Source organism: Oncorhynchus gorbuscha, unplaced genomic scaffold (assembly GCF_021184085.1).
Source record: "Oncorhynchus gorbuscha isolate QuinsamMale2020 ecotype Even-year unplaced genomic scaffold, OgorEven_v1.0 Un_scaffold_1944, whole genome shotgun sequence".
In the NCBI taxonomy this organism is placed as follows: domain Eukaryota; kingdom Metazoa; phylum Chordata; class Actinopteri; order Salmoniformes; family Salmonidae; genus Oncorhynchus; species Oncorhynchus gorbuscha.
Window position 1 is genome coordinate 56,810 of NW_025746588.1, and position 15,791 is coordinate 72,600.

At 42.2% G+C, this 15,791-nt stretch overlaps 1 protein-coding gene across 2 annotated transcripts; it reads left to right on the plus strand.

The window, feature by feature from the left end:
- Nucleotides 1-1,580: 1,580 nt before the first annotated feature.
- On the plus strand, nt 1,581-7,932 carry LOC124024596 (zinc finger protein 184-like). Of its 2 annotated transcripts, XM_046338491.1 has the most exons (5): nt 1,581-2,139; nt 2,937-3,034; nt 3,212-3,389; nt 5,632-6,342; nt 7,536-7,932. In XM_046338491.1, the coding sequence occupies exons 1-5, from the start codon at nt 1,824-1,826 to the stop codon at nt 7,616-7,618; spliced, it is 1,386 nt and encodes a 461-aa protein (XP_046194447.1). In that variant the 5' UTR covers nt 1,581-1,823; the 3' UTR covers nt 7,619-7,932. The 2 variants fall into 2 exon arrangements, with proteins under 2 accessions (XP_046194447.1, XP_046194448.1); XM_046338492.1 differs by lacking the exon at nt 5,632-6,342.
- The last annotated feature ends 7,859 nt before the right edge of the window (nt 7,933-15,791 follow it).

Below are 15,791 nucleotides of genomic sequence, written 5' to 3' on the forward strand. Positions count from 1 at the left end.
CAGTGAAGAGACTCCAGGGACGGTGATGAAGGCTGTAGGAATGAAGATCAGACAGTGAAGAGACTCCAGGGATGGTGATGAAGGCTGTAGGAATGAAGATCAGACAGTGAAGAGACTCCAGGGATGGTGATGAAGACTGTAGGAATGAAGATCAGACAGTAAAGAGACTCCAGGGATGGTGATGAAGGCTGTGGGAATGAAGGTCAGACAGTTTATCTGCGTCATTCCTTGATCATTCATTGTGGTCCTGTAGCTCAGTTGGTGGAGTATAGTGCTTGTAAAACCAGGGTAGTGGGTTTGATTCCTGGGACCACCAATATGTAAAGTGTTTGCAGACGACTGCAAATCACTTTGGATAAAAGTGTTTGCTAAATGGCAGATATGTACACTGATTATACCAAACATTTGGAACACCTTCCTAATATGGAGTTGGACCCTCCCCTTTCTCCCTCAGAACAGCCTCAATTCGTCGGGGCATGGACTCTACAAGGTGTCAATCTTTCCACAGGATGCTGGCCCATTGTCTTCAATGCTTCCCAATGATAAATGATGATGATGATGATGATGATGATAAAACAATGCAAAAACTATAGTAAAGATAATCACGTCACCAAATAAAAATGTAAATGTGAGTATCATGTAGTGGTCTAAACCTATCGCTGTTATATTGAACTGGGTGAATGGAATATGAATGACAGTCATCCAACATGCTGTAGTAGAAATAAGGCATTGCTCATGAAAAACAAAATGGTCCTCCCTCATCTTGAAGGGCACTGACCTCCACTGTTAGGGTGGTGGACCATTCTTGGTACACATGGGAAACTTGAGCTGAAAAACTGTAGCGTTGCAGTTCATGTCACAAACTGGTGCCCCTGGAACCTATTACCATCCCCTGTTCAAAAACACTTACACATATTGTCTACACCATTCACCCTCTGAATGGTACACATACACAATCCATGACTCAATTATCTTGGGCCTTAAAATTCCTGACTCCCCCCCCCCTTCACCTACACTGACTGAAGTGGATTTAACTAGTGACATCAATAAGGGATCATAGCTTTAGCCTGGGTTCACCTGGTCAGTCGAAGTCATGGAAGGAGCAGGTGTTCTTAATGTTTTGTAGTCCCAGTGTAAAGCACCACATATATTCAAGTGCTATTTGCATGTGATGCATTTGCTCTATTGTTTACAGGATGATTTGTATCTTATAGAGCGTGGCTTTTAGGGAATAGTGTCGTCACATCTAGATAAAAACGAATGTGAAAATGAACAGAGCAAATGTATTTTAACACACTACCTGTTCATAGATGTATTTATTCATCATCCACATATTCATATTAAGCTTCTACGTCTGTGTACAGGAACGTATTATTTGTAAGACGTAAGAGAAAATATAGCAGTTTATTGTTAAATTATCATGACGTTCTTTCCAATACAAAAAGTGTAGTAACTATTGTTTCCAAACTGCGTTACCCACTCCAGTCAGCAGATGGCGATGAGCGTCTTTCAGGTGATGCTTCTTGTGTGACGTATAATGGACTGGACGGGACCCTTCTTCAGGAAAAACAACACGGCTACTCTTTCAACCACCTCGGTAGCCTGCTAGACAACATAAAAACGATAGATTGACGCTTTACACCGTGTTTGTGTACATTAGCTAATCTCAGTGTTTTAAACGCATTTCTGTCTGACTTCTGACTTATCATCTGATGACCTTTAACCTAATGTTCTTGTTAAATTTGAAAACGTGTTAAAGATTGATACTGAGGTTAGCACGAGGCTAGTCGCTAATGCTAACTAACTAGCTAACATCCCTGACCATGAGCTCACTGAACTACTCCTCCCCTGCTAATGAAGAGGAGGACTGCTGGACGGAGAAAGAAGCTCTGGGACTGAACATTGTCATGGAAGAGGAGGCTGTTACAGTGAAAGAAGAGGAGGCTGTTACAGTGAAAGAAGAGGAGGCTGTTACAGTGAAAGAAGAGGAGGCTGTTACAGTGAAAGAAGAGGAGGCTGTTACAGTGAAAGAAGAGATAGAACCTTTTAGAGAGGAAGAGGATGGTATCTCAGTAAAGGTGAAGGTGGAAGACGTCTTGGGAGTGAAAGAGGAGGATACAGAATATCTGATTAACACCAGTGAGTACAGTCTTAAACAGGGGCACGAACTATGCCGTTGTTGAACTAATGTGTGGTTTTTAAGGGGCATTATACTGAAGTTCTTCTACACGTAAATACGTTTCGTACTCTATAAATTGTGAAATGTTCATTCTGCAGTTGGTTCATATATTTGGGGGACTTTTAAATGAGATGTATTGAATTCTCCATGTGGTCGACATTAAAGTTCCCCATCTGATATAACAGGCTTTTAAATGAGATGTATTGAATTCTCCATGTGGTCGACATTAAAGTTCCCCATCTGATATAACAGGCTTTTAAATGAGATGTATTGAATTCTCCATGTGGTCTACATTAAAGTTCCCCATCTGATATAACAGGCTTTTAAATGAGATGTATTGAATTCTCCATGTGGTCGACATTAAAGTTCCCCATCTGATATAACAGGCTTTTAAATGAGATGTATTGAATTCTCCATGTGGTCGACATTAAAGTTCCCCATCTGATATAACAGGCTTTTAAATGAGATGTATTGAATTCTCCATGTGGTCGACATTAAAGTTCCCCATCTGATATAACAGGCTTTTAAAAATGCAATATTGGAGCATCATTTATACTTAAAATATCAAAGGGACGCAAAAGGAACCCATTTCGTGGAACAACCCTTTTACATTTGCATCACAAACAATATTTTATAAAATGATGATGAAAGTTTCCATTTTAGGCCCTTTTAGACATATTCATGCCTCTTGTAAGACCCTGTGATTGTAATAGTAGATCATAAGTTTACCATCTGTTTGATGTTCTCATTCACACAGGAGAGAGACATGACTATTGTGGATCCTCTGGGGAGCCTCAACAACATCCTGATGCTGACGAGGAAGAGAAGAGTCTCTCCAGATCAGAACACCAGATGGTACAGCTTGGTCTGGTCTAGCATATAGCTTGGTCTGGTCTAGCATACAGCTTGGTCTGGTCTAACATACAGCTTGCTCTATCGGGGTCTGGGCTGGGTTTCTGTAGAGCACTTCATGACAACAGTGACATCAGCATCCATAATGACATGTGTCTGTGTCTCCTCTATGGTTACCAGGACAACGCTAGCCCTTCCTCCCTCCCGGAGTCCATGTGTCGTGCCTCTCCCGGTGGCACCTTACTGCTGGGTATGAAGAGGTTGTCTGTGCTGCTGGTGGACTGCAGGAAAACAACGGGGCTGAGTGGAACAGTGAGAGGAGGAGAAGATAAGAAAGGATCAGATTTAGCTCATCAAAGTAAGTTTTGTAGTTTAGTTTGAACAAATGAAATAGATCTGTCCACTGCTATCTGTTACCAGGACAACCAGCAGAGTTCTGTTAGTTGACATGAAGATAGACTGGTGGATATGGATGTTATGAATATCATAACACTGAAAAAGGATTCTGCCAATGAAAAGAGAGAAACCAATAGACTATATAAAACCTTAATGAAAGTTAGTTTTAGAGAGAAAGTTTCAAGATGATCCAATGTAAGGTTCATGTTTTCCTAAAAACATAGATGTTACATTGCCTGTCCCAGTCAACCCCATATCTTTACAAGACTCTAGAACTAAACTCCAGACACTTCAATGTGGTCTGTATTGCTTCATTAACATCTAATCTACAGTTAAAAATGGCAAATGTATATTTTCATCGAGAAGAAAAAGAAACGCACACCTATTTAGGCGAGGTGCTGAGTAGAAAACTTGAAAATAAAGGAGAGCTGCACATTCTCGGAGCTCAGATGCAAAAATATCCAACGTTTTGACAGCCAAGCTGTCTTCATCAAGGTATGTGTATTTTAAAACAAGTTCTGTAATCCTTTTCTAAAAGCTATGAAAATTGATTGAATGAAAAGCATTATTTGGGGGGGGGGGACTCCAACATATAGACCTTAACAGAACATGTCTTCATTTTGAGATTACTAACTTTGACGCCTGTGTAACTGACTCCAGTGTAACTGACTCCAGTGTAACTGACTCCCGTGTAACTGACTCCCGCAGTGTAACTGACTCGGGTGTAACTGACTCCCGCAGTGTAACTGACTCCCGCAGTGTAACTGACTCCCGCAGTGTAACTGACTCCCGTGTAACTGACTCCCGTGTAACTGACTCCCGCAGTGTAACTGACTCCCGTGTAACTGACTCCCGTGTAACTGACTCCCGTGTAACTGGCTCCCGTGTAACTGACTCCCGCAGTGTAACTGACTCCAGTGTGACTGACTCCAGTGTGACTGACTCCAGTGTGACTGACTCCAGTGTAACTGACTCCAGTGTAACTGACTCCAGTGTGACTGACTCCAGTGTAACTGACTCCAGTGTAACTGACTCCAGTGTGACTGACTCCAGTGTAACTGACTCCAGTGTGACTGACTCCAGTGTGACTGACTCCAGTGTAACTGACTCCAGTGTAACTGACTCCAGTGTAACTGACTCCAGTGTGACTGACTCCAGTGTGACTGACTCCAGTGTAACTGACTCCAGTGTAACTGACTCCCGTGTGACTGACTCCAGTGTGACTGACTCCAGTGTAACTGACTCCAGTGTAACTGACTCCAGTGTAACTGACTCCAGTGTGACTGACTCCCGTGTAACTGACTCCCGCAGTGTAACTGACCGCTGTGTGACTGACTCCAGTGTGACTGACTCCCGTGTAACTGACTCCCATGTAACTGACTCCCGTGTGCTGCTAACAGTTTAGTTTCCTCCTCTGTCCCCATACTGGACTCAAACTAGTGATCCTCTACTTCTCAACACACAAAAAAGGTTAAATAAATACAAATAAAAAAATACCTTCATGAGGTTCTATAGCAGCAAGGATCTGACACCTCCAGAGGGCTTGATGCCTCAATCCACCAGAGGTATGGCTACATCATAGGCCTTGTTCAAAGGCATCTCTCTGTTCAAGAGATCTGTAATGCAGCATATTGTGGTGATGTACCTTCATGAGGTTCTACTGACTGGACATCACTACACATACGGTGAGTAGAGTGGGGACCTCTGAGCGATGGTCCTGTCTAGACTTGGCATCGGAAAATATATGAGCTCTATGGTAGTTGACTCTATCCCCAAAGTGAGAGACTAACGAGTCATTGAAATAGAACTTAAAACAGATTCTATGATATTCACCATGTTACCTTTCACACATGGAAGACGGGAGCGACCATGTCCCTTATAGGGAAGTGGAGTCGTCTGCTATTGGCCGTTGCTCGATTGACGTTGTTTGATTGGATCTCCCTAGACTCCGCCCCTAACGAGGTTTATAATATCATAGAACAGGGGTTATGTTAGGTAACCTTAAGTTACATGTCCTACTATGCTAATCTCTCTGTATTAAATGGCCCATAACTTTAACACTGGCAGAGATCCTGGAACTAATATACCCTTAAAGTATATTATGTTCAACTATTTAAAAATAATGCAAACATTTGTTTTCAATATTCATGTAGTAAAAAATAAATGAAGGTTTTGGACACAATAATTAACACTGTCTTTGGCAGGAGGAAAACCAAACTTGGAGGAACCAGAGACGTCCGAACCAGCAAGACGACACCTCTGCTCCCAGATTGGAAAGAGTTTTACCAAGTTAGGAAGCCTGAAAAGACACAAGCGGACACACACAGGAGCGAAGCCACACCATTGCTCCCAGTGTGGAAAGAGTTTCAAATTGTTACGAACCCTTAAAGGTCACGAGCGAATACACACAGGGGAGAAGCCATACCATTGCACCCAGTGTGCAAAGCGTTTTACCCATTTAGGAAGCCTGAAAGCTCATGAGCGAATACACACAGGGGAGAAGCCTTACCGCTGCTCCCAGTGTGGAAAGAGTTTTACCCAGTTAGGAAACCTGAAAGCTCATGAGCGAGTACACACAGGTGAGAAACCTTACAAATGCTTAGACTGTGGGAAGATATATTACTCATCACAGTCACTTAGAAGCCATGAGAGAATCCACACAGGGGAGAAGCCTTACCACTGCTCCCAGTGCGCAAAGCATTTTACCCATTTACGATGCCTGAAAGTTCATGAGCGAATACACACAGGAGAGAAGCCTTACTGCTGCTCTCAGTGTGGAAAGCGTTTTACCCAGTTAGGAAACCTGAAAGCTCATGAGCGAATACACACCGGGGAGAAGCCCTACCACTGCTCCCACTGTGGAAAGAGATTTAACCATTCAGGAAAGTTGAAAGAACACATGAAACTGCACACAGGTGAGAAGCATTACAAATGCATGTCCAATATGAATGTTCAATACACACAATAGGTTAATTGCTAGCCAGTTAGCTAGCTGCTACGTCTTTGTCCGCACAGCAGCTAGCTATCAACAAAGTCAAAATGGACTCCAGGCCTGGTGGTGGCAGCAGTGCACTACAACCACTGTTTACCGGAGCTTCCTGATGGGGAAATAATTAGGCTGTTTACAGATTGATTAACCACGTTTCCATCCAAAGTTTTTATTTGAGTCAAGTCATACCGTATAAAAAAACTCAAGACAGATGTGATGGAAACAGGTTTTCAGAAGACTGAGGTGGGTTTCCTCTAACTTTTTACCTGGGCTTTGCTCCTTTCATATGTATTTTGATCCTGACAAACCCCAATCCCTGCCAGTGACAAGGATACTCATAACATGATGCTGCCACCACAATACTTATTGTGTGGTTAATATGTGGTCTATCTCCAGGTCATCAGACTGTTAAATAGTCACCTCAAGCCGGCCTCCTCACAGTACCCTGTCCTGAACTTTACTCACTGTTACTAGCTGTCAACCACCCAGTACTCCACCCTGTATTCTAGTCAAGGCTCATCCTATATAACTACTACTGTACACACCTTTTATATTCATATACGGTCCATAATGTCTAGACACACCATCATATATTAAATCAAATGTATTTATAAAGCCCTTCGTACATCAGCTGATATCTCAAAGTGCTGTACAGAAACCCAGCCTAAAACCCCAAACAGCAAGCAATGCAGGTGTAGAAGCACGGTGGCTAGGAAAAACTCCCTAGAAAGGCCAAAACCTAGGAAGAAACCTAGAGAGGAACCAGGCTATGTGGGGTGGCCAGTCCTCTTCTGGCTGTGCCGGGTGGAGATTATAACAGAACATGGCCAAGATGTTCAAATGTTCATAAATGACCAGCATGGTCGAATAATAATAAGGCAGAACAGTTGAAACTGGAGTATACATTGTAAACAAACTGTATATTTATATTCCGGACTCTGACATTCCTCGTTCTACCATTTCTCAATATTTCTTCATCCATTTCTTCAAAGAAATTGTGGGGATTTGCATGTTTTGTTAGATATTACTGCACTGTTTCGCTACACCTGCGATAACATCAGATAAATGTGTGTAGGAGACCAATAACATTTAATTTCATTTGATTTGATCTGTGGTCAGAGGTGTACAGACAACAGATGGTGTTTATGGTGGAGAGGACTGTGGACTCAGTGGAGGACATCTCAGCCACTTGGCAGTGTTGACACTGCTACTTCCTACCTGACTGGTAATAGGACTTCACTGCTACTTCCTATCTGACTGGTAATAGGACTTCACTGCTACTTCCTATCTGACTGGTAATAGGACTTCACTGCTACTTCCTATCTGACTGGTAATAGGACTTCACTGCTACTTCCTATCTGACTGGTAATAGGACTTCACTGCTACTTCCTATCTGACTGGTAATAGGACTTCACTGCTACTTCCTATCTGACTGGTAATAGGACTTCACTTCTACTTCCTATCTGACTGGTAATAGGACTTCACTGCTACTTCCTATCTGACTGGTAATAGGACTTCACTGCTTTTCATAGTTTTGATGTCTTCATCTATTATGCTACAATGTAGAAAATAGTAAAAAATAAAGAAAAACCCTTGAATGAGCAGGTGTGTCCAACGTTATGCTACTGTCACATAACAGAATACAATGTCAGAGTCAGTGTTCGCGTCCTTAGATGCTTTGGTAATGTGTTATATTGTGTACATGTTCCACCTGTAGATATTCCTTATCCTCTTAGATACTAGTACATTAGTAGTACATAAGTGTAATACCACAGTACGGTCCTGTCTTGACAGACATTAGTAGTACATAACAGTGTAATAGTGTAGTACCACAGTACGGTCCTGTCTTGACAGCCTCGTTTGAAACCTTAAAAGTGTATTGTTTATTGACAGAACCAGACTTCTGGACATGTGTAGTATATAAAATATCAGGGACTCCTTGATTCACCAAAGGTTCTTGTTCTCTACAGTTTAACATAAACAGTATTTCCCTCCCCTCTAAAAACATACTTTTGGATTATAAACATGTCATTAAAAAAGATGCCTAAAGTAGTCAGTGTATCTTGTCATGTTATATACATCATAACCCAGGGGTGGTCAAATTGTTGTTAGAATGTCATGTACATCATAACCCAGGGGTGGTCAAATTGTTGTTAGAATGTCATATACATCATAACCCAGGGTGGTCAAATTGTTGTTAGAATGTTATATACATCATAACCCAGGGTGGTCAAATTGTTGTTAGAATGTTATATACATCATAACCCAGGGTGGTCAAATTGTTGTTAGAATGTTATATACATCATAACCCAGGGTGGTCAAATTGTTGTTAGAATGTTATATACATCATAACCCAGGGTGGTTAAATTCTGATCAGGCTCTATCTGAACTACAGTCTGCTGATCGGGCTCTATCTGAACTACAGTCTGCTGATCGGGCTCTATCTGAACTACAGTCTGCTGATCAGGCTCTATCTGAACTACAGTCTGCTGATCGGGCTCTATCTGAACTACAGTCTGCTGATCGGGCTCTATCTGAACTACAGTCTGCTGATCGGGCTCTATCTGAACTACAGTCTGCTGATCAGGCTCTATCTGAACTACAGTCTGCTGATCTGGCTCTATCTGAACTACAGTCTGCTGATCGGGCTCTATCTGAACTACAGTCTGCTGATCAGGCTCTATCTGAACTACAGTCTGCTGATCAGGCTCTATCTGAACTACAGTCTGCTGATCAGGCTTTATCTGAACTACAGTCTGCTGATCGGGCTCTATCTGAACTACAGTCTGCTGATCGGGCTCTATCTGAACTACAGTCTGCTGATCGGGCTCTATCTGAACTACAGTCTGCTGATCGGGCTCTATCTGAACTACAGTCTGCTGATCGGGCTCTATCTGAACTACAGTCTGCTGATCGGGCTCTATCTGAACTACAGTCTGCTGATCGGGCTCTATCTGAACTACAGTCTGCTGATCGGGCTCTATCTGAACTACAGTCTGCTGATCAGGCTCTATCTGAACTACATTATTTTACAGAACCTTTACTGACCTTCAATTATTATTCATCTGCACCTGGTGTTGTTTTAACCCCCCAACCCGGTTGTAGGTTTTTATCAGTAAGTCATGAATCAATTGTCAGCTCAAGCTCCAGAGGCCCAACTCAGACCCATAGACACTGATGAGAGAGTACCCATCAAAGCTATTTGATGGCTAAACAGTATTAATACAATCTTGTAATTTCTCTGTGTCCACCCTATCGACAACGGGGAAATGTTACTGATGTGCTTCGTGTCTGTCTCCAATGTAAAGAATATATAAAAATGGACAGTCCTGCAGTCAGCATGCCAATTGCACGCTTCCTCTGAGACATCTGTGGCATTGTTGTGTGACAAAACTGAACATTTTAGAGTGGCCTTTTATTATCCCCAGCACAAGGTGCACCTGTGTAATAATCAAGCTGTTCAATCAGCTCCTTCATATGCCACAACTGTCAGGTGGATGGATTATCTTGGCAGAGAATAAATGTTAACTAACAGGGATGTAAAAAATTCTGCTTTCTTTTTTTTCAGCTCATTAAACATCCAACATTTTACATGTTGCATTTATATTTAGTTTATTATAGTTACTATCAGTTTTAGGAACATCTTACCCAAAATATTTCACCTTATTTTTTACTTTACCCAAAATATGACATCAGCGATAGTCAAATGTAGAAAATCTGTGAATGTCTAAATAAGAAATTGGGCCATTTAAACAGCAGGTGTTGAACCCTTTCAACAACGGGAGATTTTACTGATGTGCTTTGTGTCTTCAACTTAAAAACAAGTTTTGGACTTCCACTTAAAATGACTTATTTACTTATTTTGTGTTTAATGAAGTGTGTACAGTCGTGGCCAAAAGTTTTGAGAATAACACAACTGTTAATTTTCTATGTTTGCTGCCTCAGTTTGTATGATGGCAATTTGCATATACTCCAGAATGTTATGAAGAGTGTTCAGATGAAGTCCCTCTTTGCCATGCAAATGAACCCCCCACCCCCTCCAAAAAACTGGAAGCTTCAAAAGGAGGGTGGTGCTTGGAATCATTGTTCGTCATCTGTCACCCATGGTTACCTGCAAGGAAACACGTGCCGTCATCATTGCTTTGCACAAAAAGGGCTTTGCAGGCAAGGATATTGCTGCCAGTAAGATTGCACCTAAATCAACCATTTATCGGATCATCAAGAACTTCAAGGAGAGCGGTTCAATTGTTGTGAAGAAGGCATCAGGGCACCCAAGAAAGTCCAGCAAGTGCCAGGACCGTCTCCTAAAGTTGATTCAGCTGCGGGATCGGGGCACCACCAGTACAGAGCTTGCTTAGGAATTGCAGCAGGCAGGTGTGAGTGCATCTGCACGCACAGTGAAGCGAAGACTTTTGGTGTCAAGAAGGGCAGCAAAGGAGCCACTTCTCTCCAGGAAAAACATCAGGGACAGACTGATATTCTGCAAAAGTTACAGGGATTGGACTGCTGAGGACTGGGGTAAAGTCATTTTCTCTGATGAATCCCCTTTCCGATTGTTTGGGCCTTCCGGAAAAAAGCATGTCCGAAGAAGACAAGGTGAGCGCTACCATCAGTCCTGTGTCATGCCAACAGTAAAGCATCCTGAGACCATTCATGTGTGGGGTTGTTTCTCAGCCAAGGGTGTAGGCTCACTCACAATGTTGCCTAAGAACACAGCCATGAATAAAGAATGGTACCAACTCATCCTCCGAGAGCAACTTCTCCCAACCATCCAGGAACAGTTTGGTGATGAACAATGCCTTTTCCAGCATGATGGAGCACCTTGCCATAAGGCAAAAGTGATATCTAAGTGGCTCGGGTAACAAAACATCAATATTTTGGGTCCATGGCCAGGAAACTCTCCAGACCTTAATCCCATTGAGAACTTGTGGTCAATCATCAAGAGGTGGGTGGACAAACAAAAACCCACAAATTCTGACAAACTACAAGAATTGATTATGCAAGAATGGGCTGCCATCAGTCAGGATGTGGCCCAGAAGTTAATTTACAGCATGCCAGGGCGGATCAAATCAATTTATATAGCCCTTCGTACATCAGCTGATATCTCAAAGTGCTGTACAGAAACCCAGCCTAAAACCCCAAACAGCAAGCAATGCAGGTGTAGAAGCACGGTGGCGAGGAAAAACTCCCTAGAAAGGCCAAAACCTAGGAATAAACCTAGAGAGGAACCAGGCTATGTGGGGTGGCCAGTCCTCTTCTGGCTGTGCCTGGTGGAGATTATAACAGAACATGGCCAAGATGTTCAAATGTTCATAAATGACCAGCATGGTCGTATAATAATAAGGCAGAACAGTTGAAACTGGAGCAGCAGCATGGTCAGGTGGACTGGGGACAGCAAGGAGTCATCATGTCAGGTAGTCCTGGGGCATGGTCCTAGGGCTCAGGTCAGTTGAAACTGGAGCAGCAGCATGGCCAGGTGGACTGGGGATAGCAAGGAGTCATCATGTCAGGTAGTCCTGGGGCATGGTCCTAGGGCTCAGGTCAGTTGAAACTGGAGCAGTAGCATGGTCAGGTGGACTGGGGATAGCAAGGAGTCATCATGTCAGGTAGTCCTGGGGCATGGTCCTAGGGCTCAGGTCCTCCGAGAGAGAGAGAGAAAGAAAGAAGGAGAGAATTAGAGAACGCACACTTAGATTCACACAGGACACCGAATAGGACAGGAGAAGTACTCCAGATATAACAACCTGACCCTAGCCCCCCGACACATAAACTACTGCAGCATAAATACTGGAGGCTGAGACAGGAGGGGTCAGGAGACACTGTGGCCCCATCCGAGGACACCCCCGGACAGAGCTAAACAGGAAGGATATAACCCCACCCACTCTGCCAAAGCACAGCCCCCACACCACTAGAGGGATACCTTCAACCACCAACTTACCATCCTGAGACAAGGATTGCAGAGGTCTTTAAAAAGAAGGGTCAACACTGCAAATATTGACTCAACTTTTTTATATTGACTCAACTTTTTTTTATATATATTGCATCAACTTCATGTCATTGTAAATAAAAGCCTTTGACACTTATGAAATGCTTGTAATTATACTTCAGCATTCCATAGTAACATCTGACTAAAATATCTAAAGACAATGAAGCAGCAAACTTTATGGAAAGTAATATTTTTCATTCTCAAAACTTTTGGCCACGACTGTAGGTCGCATTCTGTATCATACAACTATGAAAGTTATATATTTAGAACTACCTGCTCGATTGGAATCCAGTGACGTCTGTGTCTTGAGTGTCCTAGAACTGTTTCGTTTTTTGTGTTCTGACGAAAACAGAATGAATAAATAAGTATTGTAAACATTATCAGTAATTACCAGGAAACTCTACAACATTTGTTTTCAAATCACACTAAGATTGTTAACACTGGCCTTAGGTTATTGAGGGATCTGATTAGGTTTTACCCTCGTAGCAAGGCCGTTTTATCATGTGGAGGTTTCATTCGGGTCTCTATTTTAAAGAAAACTGTCTTTGGCAGGAGAAAGACCAGACTCAGAGGAACCAGAGCCAGGGACGTCCAAACCAGCAAGACGACACCAGTGTTCCCACTGTGGAAAGGGTTGTAACCACTTATGTGAGCTGAAACAACACGAGAGAATACACACCGGGGAGAAGCCTTACCACTGCATGCAGTGTGGAAAGAGTTTTAACCAGAAAGGAAACCTGAAAGCTCATGAGAGATTACACACAGGGGGGAATCCTTACCACTGCTCGCAGTGTGTAAAGAGTTTTAACCAGAAAGGAAACCTGAAAGCCCATGAGAAAATTCACACAGTGGAGAAGCATTACCACTGCTCCCAGTGTGGAAAGTGTTTTAACCAGTTAGGGCCCCTGAAACAACAGCAGAGAATACACACAGGAGTGAAGCCTTACCACTAATGTGTTTCCCTGTTTTTACCAGATGAAATTGCTTCTTCCAATTATTGATAAACATGTACCTGTTAAGAAACTGACTGTTAGATATCTTAAGGCTCCATGGATTGATGAGGAATTTAAAAACTGTATGTTTGAAAGAGATGGGGCAAAAGGAGTAGTGAATAAGTCTGGCTGCACATCTGGCTGGTTTACATACTGCAAACTGAGAAATGATGTGACCAAACTCAACAAAAATAATAAACTTTATTAGGAACCCAAGATCAATGATATAAAGAATTATTTTAAAAAATGTTTAAAAAGAAGGGCACAAATACAATGCTATTTCTCTATAAACAAATGAATAACAGACTTTCAGGATGCTTATAGAGAAGGGCACTCAACATGTACTGCACTGACACAAATGACTGATGATTGGTTGAGAGAAATTGATAACAAGAATATTGTGGGAGCTCTATTGTTAGATTTCAGTGCAGTCTTTGATATTATTGACCAAAACCTGTTGTTTAAGAATGTTTGTGCTATGGCTTTTCAACCTCTGCCATAATGTGGATTCAGAGCTGTCTATCTAATAGAACTCAGAGGGTTTTAATGGAAGCTTCTCTAAACTTCCGGCGCCGACTGAGATGGCCGCCTCGCTTCGCGTTCCTAGGAAACTATGCAGCTTTTTTTTTTTTTTTACGTGTTATTTCTTACATTAGTACCCCAGGTCATCTTAGGTTTCATTACATACAGTCGAGAAGAACTACTGAATATAAGATCAGCGTCAACTCACCATCAGTACGACCAAGAATATGTTTTCCGCGACGCGGATCCTGTGTTCTGCCTTACAAACAGGAATGGTAATGTTTCCCTCGACCTGTGTGCATATACAGTATATCACAAAAGTGAGTACACCCCTCACATTTTTGTAAATATTTGAGTATATCTTTTCATGTGACAACACTGAAGAAAGGATACTTTGCTAAAATGTAAAGTAGTGAGTGTACAGCTTGTAAAACAGTGTAAATTTGCTGTCCCCTCAAAATAACTCAACACACAGCTATTAATGTCTAAACCGCTGGCAACAAAAGTGAGTACACCCCTAAGTGAAAATGTCCAAATTGGGCCCAATAAGCCAACCTCCCCGGTGTCATGTAACTCGTTCGTGTTACAAGGTCTCAGGTGTGAATGGGGAGCAGGTGTGTTAAATTTGGTGTCATCGCTCTCACACTCCCTCATACTGACTGGTCACTGGAAGTTCAACGTGGCACCTGTAGGCAAAGAACTCTCTGAGGATCTGAAAAAAAAGAAGGCCTGGGCTATAAGAAGGTTGCCAAGACCCTGAAACTGAGCTGCAGCGCGGTGGACAAGACCATACAGAGGTTTAACTGGACAGGTTCCACTCAGAACAGGCCTCGCCATGGTCGACCAAAGAAGTTGAGTTCACGTGCTCAGCGTCATATCCAGAGGTTGTCTTTGGGAAATAGACGTATGAGTGCTGCCAGCATTGCTGCAGAGGTTGAAGGGGTGGGGGTCAGCCTGTTCATGCTCAGATCATACGCTGTACACTGCATCAAATTGGTCTGGTGAGAGGAGGAGAGAAGGAATACAACGTGGCTGTTATGAAAGTGAACTGTGGTGTATTCATTCTGACGATTCTGTTGACAAAGGTTTCTTAAACAGAAAAAAACGGGATAAACATACTTGAATTTGTCAAATAAAATCAAAATGTATTTGTCATATGCGCCAAATACAACAAGTGTAGACCTTACAGTGAAATGTTTACTTACAAGCCCTTTAACTAACAATAGAGTTCAAGAAGAGTTAAGAAAATTTGAGCAAATGAACTAAAGTAAAAAATAATAAAAGTAACACAATAAAATAACAATAACAAGGCTATATACAGGGGCTACTGGTACCGAGTCAATGTGCGGGGGTACAGGTTAGTCGAGGTAGTTTGTACATGTAGGTAGGGGTGAAGTGACATTTCATAGATAATAAACAGTGAGTAGCAGCAGTGGACAAAACAAATGGAGGGGTCAATGTAAATAGTCTGGTGGCCATTTAATTAATTGTTCAGCAGGCTTATGGCTTGGGGGTAGAAGCTGTTCAGCAGGCTTATGGCTTGGGGGTAGAAGCTGTACAGGATGATTTGTATCTTAAAGAGCGTAGCTTTAAGGGATTAGTACCGTCACATTTAGATAAAAACGAATGTGAAAAATGAACAGAGCAAATGTGTATTAAAACACAGTATTTATTCATCATTTACAAATTCATTAAGCTTCTACTTCGGTGTACAGGAAATAATTATTTGTAAGACGTAAGAGAAAATATATCAGCTTATTGTTAAATTATTATGATGCTCTATCCAATGCAAAAAGTGTAGTAACTATTGTTTCCAAACTGCGTTACCCACTCCAGCCAGCAGATGGCGATGAGCGTCTTTCAGGTGATGCTACT